The sequence below is a fragment of the Poromitra crassiceps genome (genome assembly GCF_964638095.1).
Source record: "Poromitra crassiceps genome assembly, chromosome: 22".
Lineage (NCBI taxonomy): Eukaryota > Metazoa > Chordata > Actinopteri > Beryciformes > Melamphaidae > Poromitra > Poromitra crassiceps.
The window spans coordinates 1,736,772-1,759,379 of NC_139647.1; the positions used below are offsets into that span (position 1 = coordinate 1,736,772).

General features: G+C 45.0%; 2 protein-coding genes across 2 annotated transcripts in view; both read right to left on the reverse strand.

The window, feature by feature from the left end:
* parga (poly (ADP-ribose) glycohydrolase a) overlaps positions 1-4,153 on the reverse strand; it is a 60,045-nt gene extending 55,892 nt beyond the window's left edge. Inside the window, exons 1-3 of the mRNA XM_083658041.1 lie at positions 4,022-4,153; positions 3,134-3,790; positions 2,882-3,014 (exon numbers count right to left, since the gene is read on the reverse strand). Of these exons, the coding sequence (XP_083514167.1) occupies positions 2,882-3,014; positions 3,134-3,790; positions 4,022-4,050 (819 nt within the window). The 5' untranslated portion in view covers positions 4,051-4,153. The remainder of the gene's footprint in view (positions 1-2,881; positions 3,015-3,133; positions 3,791-4,021) is intronic.
* Positions 4,154-6,596: 2,443 nt separating this feature from the next.
* myofl (myoferlin like) overlaps positions 6,597-22,608 on the reverse strand; it is a gene marked incomplete at its 5' end in the record, with an annotated part of 39,463 nt that continues 23,451 nt past the window's right edge. Inside the window, 26 exons of the mRNA XM_083658228.1 lie at positions 6,597-6,970; positions 7,160-7,307; positions 7,423-7,532; positions 7,618-7,811; positions 8,281-8,380; positions 8,501-8,642; positions 10,853-10,948; positions 11,027-11,115; positions 11,906-12,045; positions 12,278-12,426; positions 12,679-12,849; positions 13,027-13,118; positions 14,176-14,331; positions 15,664-15,792; positions 16,453-16,551; positions 16,641-16,655; positions 17,309-17,379; positions 17,741-17,906; positions 18,014-18,175; positions 18,307-18,408; positions 19,350-19,508; positions 20,330-20,511; positions 20,677-20,754; positions 21,959-22,046; positions 22,344-22,508; positions 22,603-22,608. The exon at positions 22,603-22,608 is cut by the window's right edge and continues 131 nt beyond it. Coding sequence (XP_083514354.1) covers positions 6,932-6,970; positions 7,160-7,307; positions 7,423-7,532; positions 7,618-7,811; positions 8,281-8,380; positions 8,501-8,642; positions 10,853-10,948; positions 11,027-11,115; positions 11,906-12,045; positions 12,278-12,426; positions 12,679-12,849; positions 13,027-13,118; positions 14,176-14,331; positions 15,664-15,792; positions 16,453-16,551; positions 16,641-16,655; positions 17,309-17,379; positions 17,741-17,906; positions 18,014-18,175; positions 18,307-18,408; positions 19,350-19,508; positions 20,330-20,511; positions 20,677-20,754; positions 21,959-22,046; positions 22,344-22,508; positions 22,603-22,608 — 3,048 coding nt within the window. The 3' untranslated portion in view covers positions 6,597-6,931. The remainder of the gene's footprint in view (positions 6,971-7,159; positions 7,308-7,422; positions 7,533-7,617; positions 7,812-8,280; positions 8,381-8,500; positions 8,643-10,852; positions 10,949-11,026; positions 11,116-11,905; positions 12,046-12,277; positions 12,427-12,678; positions 12,850-13,026; positions 13,119-14,175; positions 14,332-15,663; positions 15,793-16,452; positions 16,552-16,640; positions 16,656-17,308; positions 17,380-17,740; positions 17,907-18,013; positions 18,176-18,306; positions 18,409-19,349; positions 19,509-20,329; positions 20,512-20,676; positions 20,755-21,958; positions 22,047-22,343; positions 22,509-22,602) is intronic.

Below are 22,608 nucleotides of genomic sequence, written 5' to 3' on the forward strand. Positions count from 1 at the left end.
CCCTGAAGTGTAATTATTACTTCAGACTAACTAATAAAGTAATAAAACCACTAGTAAACCAGTAGGCGGCGCCTGGCCTGCTGTTCAGTGAGTGGCCTGACTGCAAGCACACAAAATTCTTTTTTTTTTTTTTTTTTGCGATTATCGATTCTGGAATAAAAGATTGATCCAAAAAATCGTGACATTAAAAATCGCGATACTTAGGTGAATCGATTTTTTCCCCCACCCCTAGTAAGCATGATCGCTCGCTCTGTGCTTTTAAAGCAGACCAATGTCTCAAACTTTTTTAGGCTTATAATTACTCACATAAGACCCTAAATGACATAGTTAGAAGGTTTTTTGGGATTTCGGTTTCCAGGGTCTTTAAAGAGCATGGTGCAGCAATGGGATTTTCGGGGGTGGAGTTTTTTTAAATCACAAATTTTATTTTATTTTATGTGTTTTTTACTGTAAAGCACTTTGTAACTTGTTTTTAAAAGGTGCTATATAAATAAAAGTTATTATATTAGACCAAGTGGTAGCCGCGTAGCAGCACTGACAGTAGTGCCTGTGGGACTGGCAGTGGAGGACAGTCTGATAGGAGCTTTACTGACAAGAGGACCTGAGGGGATGGAGGATGCCTTCACTCTGCCCAGCTCGGTTTCGCCTTTTGCTCATTCTCTGCTTGTATCTAAACAGAGCCGGAGACGTCAACCAACACAAACCTTCTTCTCTCCCACTAACTTCTCCCTTTCCCTTTTCTCCTTTACGAAGCACATTACAGTTCCACCACACAAGTCACTCACATCTGCATGCTTTCTTCTTCTGACAGCAGCTTTCACAGCATAACACATAATAATGAGATGTTCCATACAAAAAGCTGGCCTCGCATGGCCTGGCACGGCCTGGCACGGCCTGGTATGGCCTGGCATGGCCTGGCGTGGCCTGGTATGGCCTGGCATGGCCTGGCGTGGCCTGGTATGGCCTGGCATGGCCTGGCACGGCCTGGTATGGCCTGGCATGGCCTGGTATGGCCTGGCATGGCCTGGCACGACCTGGCACGGCCTGGTATGGCCTGGTGTGGCCTGGCACGACCTGGTATGGCCTGGCACGGCCTGGCGTGGCCTGGCACGACCTGGCACGGCCTGGTATGGCCTGGCATGGCCTGGCACGGCCGCTCAGCGTGTCGGGGATTTGTGTTTCCATGACAACAAGGCTTCCGGCTTGAAGGTGTCTTTAACCTAGTGACGTGCTTGTCTCCAGTCGCAAAGCAAGAGCAGCATCAATACGGCTGTGACTAGTCACTGACGGTCAAAGGTCACGGCTAAAATGGTGGATAAACATTGCATTTCCTATTAGTCCTTCACAATAAAAGGCCTTCTATTAGTTTGTCAGTGGAAAACTAGTCTCGCTTGCCAGACTACCTCTGTTTCGAGCTGTACCAGTGCAGGAGAGAGTCTGGCTCCTCTTACTCTCACTCTGGTATAACGAGGGGGGGGGGGGGGGGGGGGGATGGAATGCTCCGTTATCGTTACAGCCATCCACCGAAAGTACCAAGCCGGCCAACTTGCCAATCTCATGTAAAGTCAACGTAAATTCATATTTATCATCCACAGAACACTTCACCATTCATGTACATATTGTATATATTTACTCGATTTGATGCACTTGCAACTTTGTGATTGTCTTTAGTTATCTTCCTACTTCTTATCTCTGTATATTGATGTGACCGCTACGCTGCCTACAGACACTAAGACAAATTCCTCGTATGTAACTTGCATACTGTGGCAATAAAAGTGATTCTGATTCTGATTTTCAGCTTGTAGGTTGCTAGCTTGTAGGTTGCTAGCTTGTAGGTTGCTAGCTTGCTAGCAAGCGTTGTTGTTGTTTCACAGCGGCGGAGTCATTTGAGCGCGGACACACCGGGAGCTCAGACTGAAATGGTCACAGCCAATGGCAACGCAGCCTGCTTCCAGTGAGTCAGACTAGTGTTTTTGTTTTATTGTTGAACAGCAGCAGCAGGAAATGTTTTCATCAGCTCAGTCAGCAACATGACACGGCTCCAATACGGCTGAAAGCGACAAATCTGAAATATCTGAAAGTACAAACAGGCGAAACACAGGAGAGAAACGACTTCAAACCACCGAGATTTAGTTCGAAGCTACAAACGCACTGAGAGCTGAAAACACAAGAGAGGCTTTTAAAAATACCTTTCTATCTGCTCTGTCCAGCAGAGACATGAGAGTTTCGCATCGCAACCTCCACTCGCTCGCAACACAGCTGTGTGACGGCTCCTACACACCGCTCGCGATAAACTCGCACTCGCCCAGTCAGCCCTGCCCCGCTGCTACAGCGTGGTTTGCTGCCTTGCTGTATTTCCGTCTTCAATTGGTCGATTTCTAAATGCCCCTCCTTCCCTCGCTGCCATCTTGTCGCTCACCAGCTTGCAAAGCATGCTGGGATACCTGGCGTCAGGACATCGCAGGCGACAAGATGAGAGGAGGGGCCAAAACCGAAATAGACCAATTTGAAGACGGAAATACAGCAAGGCAGCCAACCAAGCTGCAGCAGCGGGGCAGGGCTTGACAGGGCGAGTGCGAGTACATGCGAGTTTATCGCCTATGCTCGTGTTTGGTGAGAAGGGGGTCTGAGGGGGAGAAGGGTGCGTCGTCACGGGTTTGGCGAAACGTCACCACAGCCCACTTGGACGGGGGTCGAGCGCACTTTTGGCCCTACTCCAGAGTAGGTCCATCTCGAGTGCGGCGTGGCACGGCTTGGCGCATACAAAGTTGTAATGGAAACCGAAATCAGCGCGGAATGGCATGGCTTGGTGCGGACAACGTGACAATGGAAAAGGCCCATAACAAAGAATGCAAACACAATAACAGGCTCCTGGACTCACCCTGATTGTGACAGTGTGGTTAGGCTCTGCCTTCAGGTGACAGAGGGGAGGGGCACACTGGGGCATTCTCCTCAGCGCATCAATAGGTGTCCCCAACCATCTTCTGTCCATGTCATCAAACGAGAAGGGGACACTGCGTGGGACAACAGCAGAAGAGCTCAGTGTAACAATGACGAAGATGATTCAACAATCATAAATAAGTGGTAAGTGAATATGTTGAGGGGGAATGATATCCGTTAGCTTCACTAGTACCTTACTACAGTGGGTCCTGTCTGGCTTTCAGCGAAGCCCTGATTAGTAACCGATGATCCACTGCACTCTGCTTTCTCCACATCCTCTGCTCCTGGCTGAACTCTGTCTTCTTTGGCCAAACTTCCAGAATCAGAGGGTGTGAGAAACGGCGGAGGAGGTTCCACCACAAACACATTGTCATCGCGGTCCTTTTCTGCAGAGATGGTGACGAGGGGGGGTTTACAGACGGGGCTGTCGGGACTGAGCATCTCCGCATCACAGGGGGGGCTCACAGCATTTTGGGGACTACTACTACTACTACCGAGACAGAGGGTGAGTTTGAGATTTGAAGAGTGTGCGGCGGCTACACAGGTCGTTTTGACAGGGTGGGGAGGATCAGGCGACTTGGGCCTCTTCGATTTCTGCCCATTGGAACAGTGCATCTGAGCTGCGATGTTTCCGCTGCCCGCAACACCAGGATCTTCCAGTCCACGACGTGCAGTCCCACAGTCCATGGAGTTCTGCGATGCTGGTTCATCTTGTGTGTTCTCCATTATCACACAATCATTTTTCATGTCATGCTTTGGGAGTCCATAAAAGAGGTCATCTTTTCCATCGGTGACGTCCGTTTTTGGAATATCATTCTTGGCAGCTTCCGGCTTGACTTCAGCAGTCACACTGCCACAAAACAGCAAGACAACAAATTACGAGAAGCTCTCATAAGCAGGTTGACTCTATTATGATTCTCTCTTTCACAGGTTAAATATTACACACTGTATCTTATGTGTGCTCATTAGATTAAAAGTGACTCAACTCAAGCATCTGCCTATAGTTCTGGACAAATCATTCACAGCTGCCACACATGCGCACACGTTTCCAGCAATCCCAATGCTCATCAGATGCTTATACCTTCTTTGAGATTCCATGGCTTCATCCATGTTGAACAGGTCAGACTCAGAGCAGACGAGTCAACAAACGCTGGTTAAGGAGAAAAGTCATGTCATAAAATCCTCTTCTAAAAAAAAAAGTAGTTTACTGAGCCTGAACTGCACGAGTTGTGACAATTCAACGGAAGCCCATTTACATTATGTTACACCTTTCCACTGAGAAAACGACTTTAAACAAAGCGAAGTACAACAAACGTCCCTTGATCTAGACAGCTACTGTAGGACGTGTTTACTTTCTGCACTCTCACATGCCCGGAGGTGGGGTGGGGCAGCAGCCAGGGGACAGTCGTGGCCATAGAGCTGTCAGATAAAGTGATATTAGCCTCTAATTTTAGCTTCGAGCCGAACGTCTCGGTTTCAGTGTCTGGCAGTCATTTTTGACAAATAAGCACTCTTTCAGCATGCAAATCATCAAGCAAATGAACTGTTTAAGGGGGACAAGCAGCTAGGCTCCAACGCTATCAGCTAACATTAGCTTACTACTAATGCTACTTAACGCTAGAACATATAGCTAATTAGTCGGGCCTCAGTGACACCTATTTGGTCCCAGCGCGTTGTTTACAAACTAATTAACTTGATACGAACATAAGGAACAGGGAAAATACGTAAGATTTGTCGCCGAGAAAGGTTTAGCTAGCTGTGGCTGGCTGAAAATCTCAACTTGGCTAACGTGAGTTTGCTAGCTTCGATGCACACAGATAGCACAAGCTGATTAAGCTAGGCGTTCTGTCTCCATGAAAGAGATCGATACAACTTACAAGCATGTCCCTCTTTGTGTTAGACGTCAAAGTTAGATTTATTACATTGTATTCTATTTTTAGATAACGTTACACTGATTTATCTTCGGAGTCAGACAAGAGATCACTCCAAAATATCATCGTTCGGTATTGTTTACTTGCGACTGCAGGACCTCCTTGACGGCAAAGAAAGTTGAGACCAATCAAAGAGCGCTCTTTGGGCGAAGAGGCGGGACCAAAAGTGTTGTATCCTAGCAACCGGGTCGAAAAAGAGTTTCCTGTAACCTCGCGTCACTAGGCTCTTCCAGCTCCAGCCGGGGCCAGTACAGAGCACGCCCCCTAAGTACACAGCACGCCCATAGGCGAATCCCTCTATCCAAACTAAGAGCACCTCAAACAGTCCAAACGCTCCTTCCCAAACAAGAAAATGTTACATAATAATAAACAAAAAAATCCAGACATGCTCCTAACTTGCGAATGACATGGCTGCACTTCACCACCAAGGCCTCCTCTTGAGCAGGCATGTTCTACTAGAATACATTGGTTCATAAACTGTGTTCCACTTTTTTTAGGTTAGTTTTTGATTTATAAGTGCATTGCAGACAGAGTAAGCAAACAGAGACAGAGGTAACTACATGTTCATCAATAAGTTCAGCAATTTTGTGTCTCATTTGTCAAATTAAATTGTTTTTTTTAATCAGGTGCAAATAAGTAAATGATATCATGGCATTATATGGTGGTGATGTGGAGGTGAGTGAGAAAAGGAACAAATATTGATGGTTAAGAGTAAGACTGAATGATGGCATCATTATCTTTTAAATTGACCAAATTTAACATGTGTACCCTGTGGCACAATTCAAACGGGATCAAAAAAAGTAATGTGATGCCCACCAATGTCTGGTCACATTTATGTTAATTTATTTTATTTTCTAATCAGCCTGTTTCCACCATTTGTACGTTATGTACAGTCCTTAGCCTTCATATCATGGGCAGTTAAGAATAAACATTTATTCAACAAGCCACTTCTCTCTACAGTAATGCTGGATAGGACATAGGAGAGCAATCCAGATGGCTTATGACATATTGTGGTCACTTTGAGTTTCTCAAACCACTAGCTGTCTGGTGCTAAATGGAACTGAAAATTACAACCTTGCATTTTGTTTACTTCATATTGCTCCGAGATGTTTTTCCACACACTGCATTTGGTGAAACTTGGTTCCAGCTTGAGCTTGTTCAGTTGGTCACAAGAGGGTGCTACAGCACCAGCTGTAGGTTAAAATGTAACTCAATTTGTAACTTGAGTTACTTGACAAAGTAACTGGTATAATATTACGGAAATCCTATAAGTAATAAGTTATATTACTGAGTTACTGCTAAAAGTAATATATTACATGTAATATGTTACTTTTGTAATGAGTTACCCCCAACACTGCTCCTACCCCATATAATGTCAGATAAGGCAATGCCAAGTTCCCCCTGCATCTGGCAGGCTCAAAACACTCTTAACTTGGTTTAGAATTCTGAACTTCAGGATTCCTGTGTATATACCCTGTATGAAGGCAAACCTCTTCATCCATCCAGACCAGACAACGGGAGCTTTGTGGCCTTGTTCCTCTTGATAATGACAAAAAAATATCTCCTTAGTAATAACTGCTTACATCATTAATGCAGTCAAGTGAAAATCCCATCCAGTCTATTTTGAGCAGAGATAAGAGCTGCTGCTATAATAATAATAATTATGATAATAATTATTATTATTATTAGTCTTCCATGCGCAAAATACAAAAAAAGGATCAATACGATTGTTACAAAGTTTATTAAAATTATTCTTGACAATCTTGGAAAAGTATTGGCTACAAGTTATACAATACAAATAGTGCAAGTGATTAGCCTGGTATCCAGCCTCAATGAATCCATAGGTGCTGACAACTATGATTCATATGGGCCCTGAATACCAGGTTAGCAAGTGATACAGAGAGTGTAACAAATAAAAACAGAACAATTATTGTGTGAGGGGAAACTCCAGCATTGAGTCAGTCTGGGCAAAGTCAGCAGAATAATATTGCATATTTCCAGTGAGACTATGTAGTGAAGAGGACTTGTGTGTTGCTCCTACAGCATCTCTGCAGTTCTCCTTATGAGAACGGCTTCACAATCTTCATTGAGATGTAATTCTGGGGAAACAAGACAGTACACATTTAAAAGTTACTGAATGACATAACCACTATTTTTGAAAGCATCACTCACAGAAGGGCAGTGAATGGACATTAGACCTCCTCAGACTACAAAAAATAATGTAAATAAAACGGATTGACTCTACAAAGAAATGGTCAAAATGCATCAAGTTGAATGAGTAATCGTACAGGAAGAGAGTAGAGCAGGATCCCCAGGAACAAGATCACCAGCAGAAGGATGATCGCACCAATGAAAATCCATTTGAATCTGCGCCAAACAATGAATTTCATCGTCTTGCAAGGGTTGGTAAACCAGAAGAATGACGTGTCAGGGCGACTGTTGAGTGGAAACAAAAAAGTTCACGCTTACTTGTGCAAATTGAGAAACAATAGGTCTACATAATTCTAATTTTGAATGTGTTTTGACTTTTTAAAGGAGCCTCATTTCTTACTTGGGTGAGTCCAGTTTGGGATTCATGTTGGGCTCATCTCTGCCTTTCCCAGCAGGTCTCTCCTCCAGCTCCTTCTCCTCCACGATTTCCAGGGTCATCTCCACTTTTCCCTGTGAAGTATCCAAACACCATCACAAACAGACAAGTAGAAAATAACCTTAGCAGAGGCCACACGTGTTGTGGACTCCAACGTACCCCGAGCACACGTTTCCCGTCCTGCTCGATCATGCATGGCCACCAGCCTCGTACGGACTTCTGAGAGAAGAGGGAGGTGGCCAGCGGCTTTTTGTTGCTTGTTGATTTGTCCTCTCCTGGTAGCATCTTCAGGCTGCACTTTTCTGGGCTCTTAGCAGGCGGAATCAGATTGAGAAGGTCCAGCTCCACCGCACCTGTGTCAGAGATATGAATAGACATAATAATAAACCTTTGTATTTCAGCTGTACTGTAGATTAGGGCTGGGGGCGATAATTCAATGTCATCGTTTGGCATCTTTCAGTGGAATAATATGATGATTTTTGGATATCGTGACACACGATATGTTGCCTAAAATGACGATAACAAGCAAATTTAATTTAAAAACTGACAAAATGAGGTATCATTTTTGTAGATACTTTTTTTTTACATTCACTTCAGCGGGGTGAACATTTGATTATTTAATAGGTGATTTTGCATGTGTGAGCTATATCGTGCTATATATCATCGATATTGAAAATAATCCTTGCGGTTACCATGATGTTGATATCAAGCATTTCGCCCCTGCCCAAATCAGATACAATGCTCGTTAATAAATGTCTTCTTTCAAGGATTTCCTTTGGTATGGTCGTGCAATAAACTGGGGTGCGAGCAGTGCCGTCTCACCTAAATAGTCATCCAGGGAGAATTTGTCATTGTCCCAAATCTGGATGTTCAATTTAGGGGGGATCCTGAATTCAGTTTTGTCCAGATTCCAAAAGTGTGCCTGTGAAAAGATAGAAACTTCCTTTTAGAGCCTCTCGTGTCCATCGCTTCACCATTACCACAAAAAGGCTTCAGTGTTGAAGAAGAAGCAGTTGGCGGCTGTGTCCACGATCACACTCACTTTCCTGGAGACGAGACACAGTTGTTCCGTAGGGAGGTAGTCGAACCCAAAGATGAACCTCCAGTTGAAATTTCCGTCTCCATCCAGGGATCTGTAGTGGACGTCAGTCTTCTGCTTGTCCTCCTCCATGCCTGGCATCCATCTGGGAAACATGATGCAGGCATCTTTTATTCAGTCTAGCTACCGTAAATTCCGGACTATAAGCCGCACCGGTGTATAAGCCGCACCTGCAAAGTTGACTATTTTTTTCTTATATAAGCCGCACCGGACTATAAGCCGCGGGTGTTTTAATGGTATTTTTTTTTTTTTTGGGGGGGTTTTAATGTTTAATTACCATATGTAAGGGTTCATGCACAGAGGGGATTGTCGGGAAAGAGATGGCTGTTTGAGGAAGCTCCCATTTATTAACATTTCAACAAAACAACATAACACAACACCACCTGTGTTGTTTTTTACAGTGCACACAGTGTCATACAGTGTCATACAGTGTGGTGAAAAGAGGGCAAGAGAGGAAATTAAAACTTATTATAGTTATATAGGATTTATAGTTAGAAAGAGTGCTAAAAAAGAGAGTTTTTTTTTTTTTTTTTTTTGAAAAAATCCATAGATAAGCCGCACCGTTATATAAGCCACAGGGGCCAAAAAAGGCCAAAAAACGGGAAAAAAGGTGCGGCTTATAGTCCGGAATTTACGGTACATGTGAATGAGTGGAGAGGGTGAACATACTGTATGTCAAATGAGTATAGACCTTATTCGCTAACCCCGGACAGCGCCATATTGTTGACATACCGTCCTGCAGCTGACAACTATAGTAACGGCCTTATTGTCGTTTCTGTTCCATTACAAAATAGCGATAGTGATGACAGCAATAAAAACCCCAGAGTTGTTGTTTGTATGCTGCCGTTAATGCCTGTAATAAATAAACAAAAGAAAAAACGAGGTGAACAGACTTTGCTGTGAGGAGCTGTCAGAAAGTTTCACCTGTCTCTCCTCTAACTATCCACACATCTCCTGTGCTGCTGACGTATCCTCAGTCTCGCTCCCTTCACGTCTGTGGACGGTAGAGATAGAAACAAACCACGGGGACTTTATTGCCGTCATTACTACAGCCGTGTGTAACGCAGGTCACCATCCGAACACAATTGGAACGATACAGGTAACGCTAACGGTGGCTAGCTTCCTATAAACTCTGCTCTTACATAGGCTGTCACTTAAAGCGGCTGCGCTATGTCAACAACATGGCGGCAGTGGGCATGCCCGTACGTGAGTGACGTCAATCGAATAAGGTCTATAGCATGCGTTATTAAATCAACAGTTCACCCAAAAATTAAAATTCAGTCATTATCTACTCACCCCCATGCCGGTGGGAGGTCGGGTCAAGTTTTCCAGGGAAGCTGCATTATAGCATTCTAAACAATAGCGAATGGTGACTAACTTTCAAGCTAAAAACAGGGTGTATATGATGTCTTTTTAATGCACATGGCACATGCACACAGGTGCCTGTGTGGTACAACAACCTCTGTACGACTACTTCCAAATGTCAAACTCTCCTCCATTTCTTCTTCATCACTCCCCCTGTAATGAGGCTGGAGCCCCGCTTCAGCTTTTAGCATCATCATCGCCCAAAGAGCAGAGATGGAACGTCTAATGGCCGGACATTTTGAATACACCTTTTAGCCTATTCAAAATCCCCCTCACTCTCCTGCACTACATGCGTCTTCCAGAGCAAAGTGCTCAGAGTCTATTCTTCCTGCTCTTGGACCAATCACAGACATGTCCCTCTTTTAGCCAGCGCTGGATGAAGTACCTGAAGGCCACACTTCAGTAAAAGTAGGCCAACATCTTAGCAGGAAATTAATTTGGTAAGTCGTCAACAGTTTTTACGTAATACACATGAACTCGGGGGAAATATTGCGATATTTGGGAAATATCACGATTTTGAAAATCTACTTTCAGAGGCTGTTAGCGGGGCTCAGTTTTAAAGCCAGAGAGAAGTTAGGCTCCAAATTTAGGCTACAGAGAAAAAAACATGTTCATAGGGGTCCTCTCTTTCACAGCCCAATGTTGGCAGGCGTGTGTGTGTGTGTGTGTTATCCTGGGAAATCTGGTACATAAAGGTACTTGCTCTAAAAAGTTTGGGAACATGAATGTTTTGTGGACTAAGAAACGTCGCCCGACCTTCCAGCGGCATGATGGGGGTGAGTAGATAACGATTGAATTTAAAGTATTTGGGTGAACTTGTCCTTTAAGTATTGTTAATATCAGCAGTCTGATGGATGGAGGACACATCAAACAGGAGAGTGCTTGTGTTGACTCTGGTCTAGTTGGTAAATGACAGGCAAAGTCACGTACCCTTTGACATAGATGTCACTCATGTTTTCTCCAGTGATGCTGGTTTCATCCAGAATCACATCGGTCGTGTTCCAGACGATGGCCCGCAAGCAGTACCTGTGTCACACACACTGTTACCTTCAAATGCATTATGTTCAAATCTCTTCTTCGTTCTTTTGTCGTTGGTTTCTTTACCTCTTGGCTTCGCGTGGAGTGATTTCACATGGAGGGCCAGGCAAGCCCAGGCTCTTGGGGAAAATGTCCACCCACATTTGAATTCGTCCCTATATTTGAGATAAAGGCATAAAGCACCACACCATGTCATTCATATGTTAAAGGGGACAGCTCACCCTTAAATCCAAAATACATATTTTTCCTCACCTGCAGTGCTATTTATCCATCTATATCGTTTTGGGATAGTTGCCCGAGTTTTGGAGATATTGGCCGCAGATATGTCTGCCTTCTCTTGAATACAATGGAACTGGATGGCACTCGGCTTGTAGTGCCCGCAGCACCAAAAAAATACATTTGAAAAACTCAACAGCAATTGTCTCTTTCCAGAAATCATGACCCCGTTACTCAAGATAATGCACATACTTTGTTGTGAGCAGTTTCATGTAGGAACTATTTTCTTTTGCAGTCTCATGTAGGAACTAGCTACCAGCTAGCGGGTGTAGTTCGGTCAAAATGAAATAGTTCCTCCATGAAACTGCTCATAACAAGGTCTGTGGATTATCTTGAGTAACCGGGTCATGATTTCTGTAAAGAGACATTGCTCTTGACTTGATCAAATGTATTTATTTGGCATTTTGAGCACCACAAGCCGAGTGCCATCCAGTACCATTGTGTTGGAGAGAAGGCAGAAACTCTGCGGCCGATATCTCCAAAACTCCGGCAACCAACACAAAACGATACAGATGGATAAACAGCACTGCGGGTGAGAGGAAAAATATATATTTTGGATTTTAGGGTGAGCTGTCCCTTTAACTGCACAGAGGTGTACAGGACGCTCGACTCGTAAGTCTACTACTTCAACTCCAAAGTGCATCCAGGTGTATTGCTTTGTTGCCTAACCTGGGACAGAGTGGGTTGATAGGTGCTGCACAGGGTCCTGGTCTCCACATGCTCTGGTACCAAGCCCTGGGTTCTGAGCACATGCAGGGCCAGCCTCTCTCTGGCCGGACCAAGATGCTGGTGGGGCACAGTGTTGGCCTCTGCACAGAGCGCAGCACATCCAACACAACAAGGATGGAAGGATCATCTCTTTCAATTATATTGATAGAACACAGGTTTATAACATAACAAAGCATTTTTGGACATGTTTAGTAGAGACATGGACAGGTGAATTGAGAACAAACACCCAGTTGTAGCACACATCGTTTAAAGTCTTACATGGTAAATGAATAAAATCACCATAAGTAGGTGCATATTAGAGAATGACAGTACCGAAGTCTTGCAGGCTGTATTGCTTCCCTGAGAAGGAGAGTGAGGTGGCGTCTGCCTCCGCGTGTGGAGGAGGGATTTCCCTCAGCCGGGCCAGGTTCTGGAGGATCTGAGACGGCTTCAGCTGGTCTCTCCACTGATTGGTCCCCGAACTGGAAGTAAACGGTACCTTTGAAATCTTGGACTTTGCATTTTTACCGTTCCCACTTTACGTTATACGTCAACATAATTTAGAGCTGAGCCAGAGATGCTCACAAGTCATTTTTTGCAAGTCCAAATCAAGTCTCAAGTCACTGTGTGGGTGACTTCAGTGCGACTCAAGTCCAAGTCCCAAGTCCACGTCCCCGTCTCTGGATCTGGCATCGGCAGTGCACAGTACACTCGGATACAGAGTAGATACTCACACGCAGTAAGTCTGTGGGAGGCCACAGTAGGAGCTGAAGCGAGAGAGGAGTCTGTTCTCCAAGTCGATGATGGTCTCGCCCACTTTTTCGTCCCTGCTCAGCAAGTCGTAGTCGTACACGGCGATCTTCAGGTCCTTGTCTTGAGGCAAGAAGCAGGACAGCTCAAACATCCTGGACAAAATGGGAAGGCAATCGTTTCATTTTCCCACACAAACTCCAAAAAGTGACTCAATAATCTGTCTGAGAGAGACACAGAAAGACTCGCAGGCATGCGCACAAAATGAATACAAAAATAAATAAATGATTAAAAACAAAATGCTCTGATGAACATACTGCACACTGTCTCACCTCCCAAACTCTGGATTGAGGGTGTTTGGTTTGTAGTTATCTCTGTCGTCCACTGTTTTCTTTCCCAAAGAAATCTTAATGTAGGGGTCACACTGAAATGGGAACACAGGAAAGAAGATAGCGAAAGCATCTTAGCGTGCAGGTCACATGACACATCGCATGAAGGCTAGGGCACATGACACGTGACAGGTCACATGACACATCGCATGAAGGCTATGATCAGAACGTGGATACGTGGAACGTAGCCTACTGCTAAAACTGGTTGGTTGTTGTTAGATTTGAGCTTAAAGTCGAACTGAACCCGTAGTGGCGCGTGGGTCGGAGTCCGTTTCAGACTGAAAACATAACTTGTCTGAGACGACAGGTTGAGAGGCGGGTCATAGTAGCATGTCGATGATTTGATTTGACAATTCTGGGGACTGGATTGGGCTTTTGTCAATCCTGGCGTGTTCCACCCCCAAATCCAGTGGGATTCAGCGTGTTGTGGCGCTCTCCTCGTGAAGAGCCTGGTGACATGAGGTTTAGTGGCTGAGTGGAGCTCAGCGAGCCGCAGGCAGCCAGCTGCCGGAGCGGAGAGTGCAGCCTGTCGGCCTGGAATCTCCGAGGGGCGACCCCTGACAACCAGGCTCTCAGGCACGCGCCATTATCGCTATTGCGTTAAATACAATATTCCTGGAATGTGAGTTTTAATGACCCAGTTTTATTTATTTGCATTCTCAGACATTACCGTTTTCTTTATTGTGTATATCAACATTCAATTGGCCAAGTTAGTAGTTAGTTTATGGGATAGGAATTCTGCCAGATGACAGGCACTAGGCGCCACTTTCTCCTTCATTTGTTAGAGAAAATTATCCTGAAATGAAGATTTGATTGACAGCTGCCATGTCGTGATATGATTGGTTGAAATGGGGTAGAAATTTGATAGGACTAGGTGACGTCAGCAAACTGTAGATTACTGTTATGAATAAAAAATCTTGAAAAATGAACTTTTGATGTGGAAAAAGTGTGAAAAACTAAAGAAATTAGATTTTTGTGATTTTGTTTTTGGCACATACATTATTAAATAGGTGCACTGCATACCCAGGTATTTGAACTAAAAGAAAAGAAAAGTCATTTTTGGGTTCAGCTCGACTTTAATGTAAGACTCACCAGGCCGTTGTTATCCTTAGGCTGCAGGTCAATACAGCGCACCACGTAGATTCTGACCAGACACTCCTGAGGGCCGCTCTCAGGAAGCTCTCTGAACTGGCGGGGTGGAGGTGGAACCCCGGGGTCATCAGACAGAGGGTAAATCCTGAATGAGCCCTGTATGCAACCAAAGAGTCACATGTGTCAACACCATCAGTCAGATAGAACTGTATGCAACCAAAGAGTCACATGTGTCAACACCATCAGTCTGTATGCAACCAAAGAGTCACATGTGTCAACACCATCAGTCAGATAGAACTGTATGCAACCAAAGAGTCACATGTGTCAACACCATCAGTCAGATAGAACCTGTATGCAACCAAAGAGTCACATGTGTCAACACCATCAGTCAGATAGAACCTGTATGCAACCAAAGAGTCACATGTGTCAACACCATCAGTCAGATAGAACTGTATGCAACCAAAGAGTCACATGTGTCAACACCATCAGTCAGATAGAACCTGTATGCAACCAAAGAGTCACATGTGTCAACACCATCAGTCAGATAGAACCTGTATGCAACCAAAGAGTCACATGTGTCAACACCATCAGTCAGATAGAACTGTATGCAACCAAAGAGTCACATGTGTCAACACCATCAGTCAGATAGAATCCTATTCTTCTTTGCTTAGTGATTTCAGAGCAAGCCAGATGACGAGCACAGGACATAGCTGGAGGCCACATCCCCCAACTCAGGTCAAAGCAGAGAATGCTGATGAACCAGGCAGGTTACAGAATTGGAAAGCCAACTGAGGAATAACCTAAGCATGAAATATTAGCTATTCCATCTGAACATTAAGTCCCCTTAGTCTGTGAGTAGATCACTGAATTCCTGAAAGACAGAAGGCAGTTCTCCCATCCGTTACACTTACATTTATATACATTACTGTGCAAAAGTCTTAGGCACCCTACACTTTTTACATACATTTTGGTGTATATATATATTTATACACCTTTAAAAGGCTTTTGCACAGTACTGTATATGAGATAGAGATGTAATATATATATGACCTATAATAGACCACAGTCTATTCATTTTCCTGCTGCTGTGTGGACTTGCACTTAGTGTGACGTTGTGTTTCTCTGTACCACGTGTGTGCCAGCATGTACCACGTGTGTGCCAGCATGTACCACGTGTGTGCCAGCATGTACCACGTGTGTGCCAGCATGTACCACGTGTGTGCCAGCATGTACCTATGTCACTACGTGAGTGGTTGATGTGTCTGTACCACGTGTGTGCCAGCATGTACCTATGTCACTACGTGAGTGGTTGATGTGTCCCTGAACCAATCTCTCCAAGACAAATTCCTGTATATTTACTGGACCTGAACAATAAAATCGTTCTAATTTTGACTGCAGTTCATGAAATTACCGCCAGAGGGCAGAAAAGGGCTAGGAACAGAAGTTGTACAATGGCAGCTGCAGTCATTCAAAATGTGTCTTCTTCACCTTGAACTCTCCCACCACTGAGGGGTCATCTTCCTCATCCTCACTCTTCCCTCGCTGCAGTTTGAAGGTGCTGCAGAAGTCGGTTAGGCCCTGGAACTGTGGAACCTCTTCGAGCGCACTGTTATACACCTGAGAAAAACACATAACACACACACACACACACACACACACACACACACACACACACACACACGCACACACACGCACGCACGCACACACACACACGCACACACACACACACACACACGCACACACGCACACACACACGCACACACACGCACACACACACACGCACACACACGCACGCACACACACACAGGGCACATTCGTAATTTTTTGTTGGTTATGGTAGGCCTACTTTCAAACCATTTTTCATCAAGAAGCACAAGTCGGTCATTCAGAATCAGTTTCCAGCACTTGAGAAAATTGTTTTCTACAAATTACATCCGTCGTTCGTTCGTTCACATTCTCAATCATAATCACACCATGCCTACAAACTCCCACATTCCTCTTGTCATATCCAAAAAGTAACTCCTCTGTCTACTACGCTATTGTTGATTCTATTGGAAATGCATATCTTATCTCAAAAGGTGTAGGATTTTGTCCCTGATTCAAAACCCTGTTTGACATGAATTATGGCCGATATCGACACTTTTTCAATGTGTTTTGATAAGCTTTTAAACTATAGGTAGCTGTAGCTGGCAAAAGTGTGGGACACCATGGGACTGTGTGGAATCTGTACTCCTGTACTATCTGTGTTTTGGCAGAGTGCGATGGACATGTCCTCACCTGTAAGGTATCGTATCCTTTCTTAAGGTAAGGCCCGCACTTCTCCTGCTCTCCCAGGGAGGCAAAGAACTTACTCCACCAGTCGACTGCCTCCTCCTCCTGCAAGAGGAAAGCCATGATGAGGTTTATTTCGTGTTTTTAGAGACGTTGCCGATCCAGATAATATCCATAGAAAGAAAAGAGCTCACCTTTTCTGCATGCAGCTGCATAGAGGGAAGCAAGCAGAGAATATATATCAATACAATAATGACTTGTGAAAATGTCTCTTTAAGGCCACAACAGACTCGTCCGTCAGAGCCTCGCCCCGCCCTCCCCGCCCCGCATGACGGCGGGTGGACGCCGTCATGCGGGGAGGGGGCGCCGTCGGCTGACGGGGGCTGCTCCAAAATGTAACTCAGCGGCGACGATACGTGCGTGACGTCAGCTGCACGAGAGTTCTGATTGGCCGTTGCCTTGGGCCTGTAACAGAGATCTCCGAGGTAGTCAGCGGAGACCTGATGTGATTGAGTCCTTACCGTCCTCATCGTCGTAAAGTCGGCTTCGAAGCATGACGTTAAATTATAACGAACTAGTTGTGTGGCTTAGCCTTCGCAAATGTTGAGGGTCGTTTTTTAGAATTTAATACATAGAATTGGGATCGTTACATTCAATTTCATTCAGACTGCCTGGCCCTCAATCGCCGCCATTTTCCCACGGAGCTTCCACAGGAGGAGGGAGGGTGGGAGGAGGGAGGGTGTAGTGACGTCCTAGCATGTCGCTGGCGCCGGCAGACGGCGAGACGGCTCCAATTCGAGGCGGACGGACGAGTCTGTTGTAGCCTTTAGTCTAGACAGTTTGTGACTGCAGCATTATTTACCTCTGCACTCAGAATGGGCCTGTCTTCAATGTCTATGACAACATCTCCCAGGGCAGCTGCTATCATCGCCACTAAAGAGTCCATGGAAAACACAAAATGTGATGATATTATGTAGCCAGGCTCTTTGTTTGTTTAAATGTGATGATCCACATGTGATGATATATGTAGCCATGGTCTTTGTTAATTGTACTTGGCCAATCCCCCTGCTGTTCCAGTCGTTGACCCACCCCCTCTGCTGATCTGAGGAGAGTTGTAGACTAACACATGCTTCCTCCGATACATGTGCAGTTGCCAGACGCTTCTTTTCACCTGACAGCGAGGATTTCGCCGGCAGGACATAACGCTTGGGAGGATCATGCTGTTCCACCCCAGTCCCCCCCCCCCCCATTGTGAGTATGCATGTGTGTTTAAATATTGATCGAGTTCGTATACCTTTAGCAGACATGACCATGTCGCTGTTGAGGCGATATGGGTCACAGCGGAACTCCTCCAGGCAGTCGATGGTACACTGACCCACCACGGGTTTTCTACCGAAGGGTCGATGGTCTATTACCTTCAGCACTATGGGAGGGGTGTACATCTCCTCTTTGGGCAGGAGCTAGGTGAGGAACACAAGGACAGCCCGTGCAGATAAATGTGGGAAAATCTAGATATATAACAGTAAAATGGGTCATTATTATTTGGAATAGGAAAAGCTTTTTGTACCACTTTGAGCAGCAGCACAGATCCGGGGAAGTTGGGGTTCTTTCTGAAGTTCCTGATGACAGCGGTTTGAATAATCTCGCCTCCGCATTCCACCACCAAACTGGGAGAGGAAACTGTGGCCAGCTGGTAGGTCTTCATGTTCCTCAAACCCCAGGTCAAGATCTACGATCAGACGCACACATAAACACATGTCATGTAAGTACTGTATGTGTAGACTGGCCGGTCATGGGATGTGTGTGAAGGTCATTTATAGTAAGTCATGTAAGTATGTGTAGACTGGCTGGCTGGCAAACCTCAATAGCAGTGAGCTGCACCACAGGCCTGATTCCCTGGGGAACCATGTAGAGCGTCTCCCCCCGCCTGGGAGGCACCAGGGGCAGATCTCCTTCTGTCACCTGGGGGCCGAAGCAGCAGAGCGTCACCTTCTAACAACAGTTCCACATCTATACATTTCACTGAAGCTTTAGTTTTAGCTCTTAGTCTCCTTTCGTCACTGTTTTCCAATCAATTTAAAGTCACAATGACTACGTTTACATGCACACAATATTCCGGTTTTTGCCCATATACGGAAAATGACAATATTCGGACTAAATGAATAATCCACTAATATTCCCGTTTACATGCAGCCGTAGCTCGCCCTCCCCGACACGTGAGGGAGGGGGCGGGAGAGACAGGTAGGCAGAGTTTTTCTGTTGAGAATAAACAGAGCAGCACTATTCTTACGAGCATCACTTGGTCCATTTCAGGAGCTTGCTGCTGAAACGTTTGGTGTTGCGAATCCAAGTCTTTCATAAAAAGTAGGCTAGTAGCCTACGTTATTACCTCGCAGGCTCGCAAGCATTGTGGACTTCCGTGGGCACTACTCTCTCTTTAAATATCTCTCTCTTTAAATCGATGTTTCTCATCTCCTCCCGATCAGAAATGTCGGCTTTTCTTTTCGCATGCCAGAGATGATGGATTATTATGATTATATCGCCTCTTCTAGCGCTTTCTAGCACACATCAGTTGACCACAAACAGGCAACATGCGTCGCAAACTGCAGTAAAAACCCTGATTAAGACGCATATTCCGAATGCGCTGTATACATGATCAAAGAATCCTCCTAAAACCCGAATAATACTGGAATAACCCAGATGTCTTAATCGGAAAATGCTAAATTCGGAAAAAGGGCAAATTCAGAAAATGCAACTGGAATATGCTGTTTACATGACCCTTATACAGTATATTGTCATTTTCCGAATAATAGTGGGATATTGTGTGGATGTAAACGTAGTCAATGTTCTCTTTGGCAACACCAACTCAAATCTCCTACATTGCCGTGGCATGGTCTCTTTACCTTGTCCTTCAGTAGGAGCTCAGCGGCCACCAGCACTTCTCCAACACTGCGGCCCTTTTTCTTGACTGGGAACCACAGCAGCTTGGGACTGACAGCCACGCTGGGGTTCAGCTTCACCACTGGAGGGCAGACACAGCGACCCATGGCCTCGTCTTTACCCTGCGGGCACAAAGGACAGCAGTGACCCTCAACACGTTTAAACCTGTTCCATCGACCACTCTGATAGGATTAGAAAACATGATCCAGTATATAGAGAGCCAAAGTGGAATGTCCCTTCCTGCTTCAGCACTGTATAGTCCATGGGCCAGAGCTCAACATTTTGTCGGTAACACTCAAGGTGGCAAAACTTACTTATGATTTTTGGTAAGATACATGTCTGTAGATGATATTTTGGTATGATAGCCATTCCTGAGTGGTAGCTGTGACACAGTTACCAGCTCGTGAAGTTAACCACCCCTAAAGTCAATTGCATTTTAGACATTGGTGCATAATGGTTTAGGCTTAATTTTTAAATCTTTTGTACTATTGTTTTTGGTCCTATTTTAAAGGGGACCTTCTTAGCTTTCATTTAAGGCCAGTTGTGATTTTTTTCGGACAAATATAGAAGTGACTTGAGCTCTTCAAACCATCAATGACACACATTGCCACAATTTTCGCCTAAATTGTATCATTTCTTTTAGCCCTGTGGCATCATGGAACATCAGAAACACGAAACACAAAATGCTCACACCGAAACGTTAAAAAAATGCGGGTTTAAAGAAAATGTTTTTTCAATGTTTTTTTACGTTTTGGTCCGAGTGAAATGTTCTGTGGTCTCTCCTGATTCTAAATATATCTGAACCGTTTGGTTTGACCAAGTAAAACTCTTTTTATAAGCATTTTACGAAATGTCTATGGGAAAATAAATTGCGGAAGAAAATCTCTGGTACAGTGCTGAAGCAGGAAGTGACGTTCCACTTTGCCTCTCTATAGTCACATACCACTTGATCACGGTCATACAGCTCCAGCACCACGTCAGGAGGGTTGCGGGCGATGGTCTGCGGGTCTCCGTAGATTTCAATGTTATCAAAGATGAGACTCTGGTCCCATGTGGGGTTCAGAGTGGTCCTGATGACTTCTGTGGTCTTACTGACATGTAGGAATGACACGTGGGCGTAGGGATCTGCAGCAGACCGGGACATGATTGGGAAATGAAAAGAGAGTTGGATCTGGAACACTTAGGTTGATAGTCAATGTAATTATTACACATCACCGATAGATTTAATGTGTTTCTCTTGACTGCAGTTGATTGTACTTAATCACATTTTATTGTTATTATTTTTTTTACCTGAGAAGCTGTCTTTGTCCATGGCACAGAGATTCCTGGCCTGATACACGTACACTCTCAGATGGTAAACGTACGACCCTGGGGAGAGATGTTAGCTAGATGTTAGATATTAGCTCAGATCAAAAGGTATCACCGGCACGGGAGCGTGCCTATGTTCCCACAGCCCTATGTTCCCACAGCCCTATGTTCCCACAGCCCTAACCCTAACCCTAACCCTAACCCAACCCTAACCCTAACCCAACCCTGACCCTAACCCTAACCCTAAATGTGGGAGCATAGGGCTGTGGGAACATTGGGCTGTGGGAACATAGGGGTGACCCCACCGGCACCGCTAAACAACAAGCTAATCTTGCCGGATACCTGACACACTGCTGCTGATTAGGAACGTGTACCTATTTACCCTATCACTTGTTTACTAGGGAGAGGAGGCTGGCCAGCGAGAATACTTGTTTACCAACTGTATGATTGGCTGTAATCTTCAGGCCCAGTCAGAGAGGAAGCAGTGTTAACACATTGGTGACTATATTTAGTATGTTAAGGAAAAGCCCCACAGAATTTGTTTGGATTTCACATATTTATTATGCCTAGGCTTAATTGGTAAACAATAGTGTTTAATATTTCCCCCGAAAATGAGGCAGGAAACGGGAAATGACGCCCTCTTTCCCGGGAATCCTGGGAAATGTATTTTTTTTTCTTTCTTATTTTTTATGCATCCAGGATAACTATACCTATTGGTTCCCAACCTGACCTATATTATTTGGTGGCATTAATAATTATTAATTGAGAGCAAAACAGCACAATTTAACATTAGAAATGAACGTATATAGTGCTGTTAGGGTTTATATAATTCACCAATCGCCTGGATTGGAGTATGAATAAATCCTGTAGGAGCCTAGGCTAACCATTTTCTTAGAGAGTTGTGGGAACTGCCGTGGAAGGGGAGCCGTAAACGCGTCACATACACACGCAAATCACAAAAAAACTCCATTCACCTTCCATTCATTTGATGTAAGAAAACTGATTTGAAATGTGTTGATTTGTGCTTAGCTCAGCCAGTACTTTAACCCATTGATACCTGATGCAGCATTTGTGTGTGTATCCCTTTAAGACCGCGAACCGCGTGACACACACACAAATGAGGGATATACACGCAAATGCTGCATCAGGTATCAATGGGTTAAGTGATGAAAGGACATACATTTTCCACTGCAGACATTAAGGGGAGAGAGGGAAACCCTGGAGTCTTGATAATCAGTAGCACGGATCTGGCATAACCACTTACGACTGAAGTGGCAGGAAACAGTGGGTGTGTTGGCACCAAACAGTTTGGCGGCATCCGTTTTACTGGCCCTCTCATCAACATCAACCCCCTGTAAACAAACCACACGGCTTCGTTGGACATTTTGGAGCAAATATGACAGTAAACACACAGATGATGAAAATGTGAACAGAGTGCAGGAAAAAAGCAAACTTCCTGAGGCGTGTGCCTATGTCTCAATCAGCACACAGGAACGGGCAGAATAATGTGAGGATATGACTCAGAGGGCATAGCTTAACATGACTACAGCCTCAGTGGGACGTTTGTAGAATACACAGAGGATTTAAGCCGGTATTAGTAACCACATTCATTTTGCCATTATTACTTGGGGGACGGGATTGTGACTCACTAGCGCCCCCTCCAGTCTGAAGATGGCCGAGGCCCCCATACGGTCCGACGGAGCCATTTTTCGTCTGGAGCGGCGGCGGCGGAACGTGTCAGAGGTGCGCTCCTTCCAGTGGAATTTCCAGCCAATCAGCGAGGAGTATTCCCAGCCTTCCCCGGGATCCCGGCGCTGTGGGAGAGACGGGGGGAGAAGAGAGGAATCAGGAAACTCTAACTCCTCCCGACACAGCCTTCTTCTTACATCTCATCTCTCTCGTCGTCACCTCGGC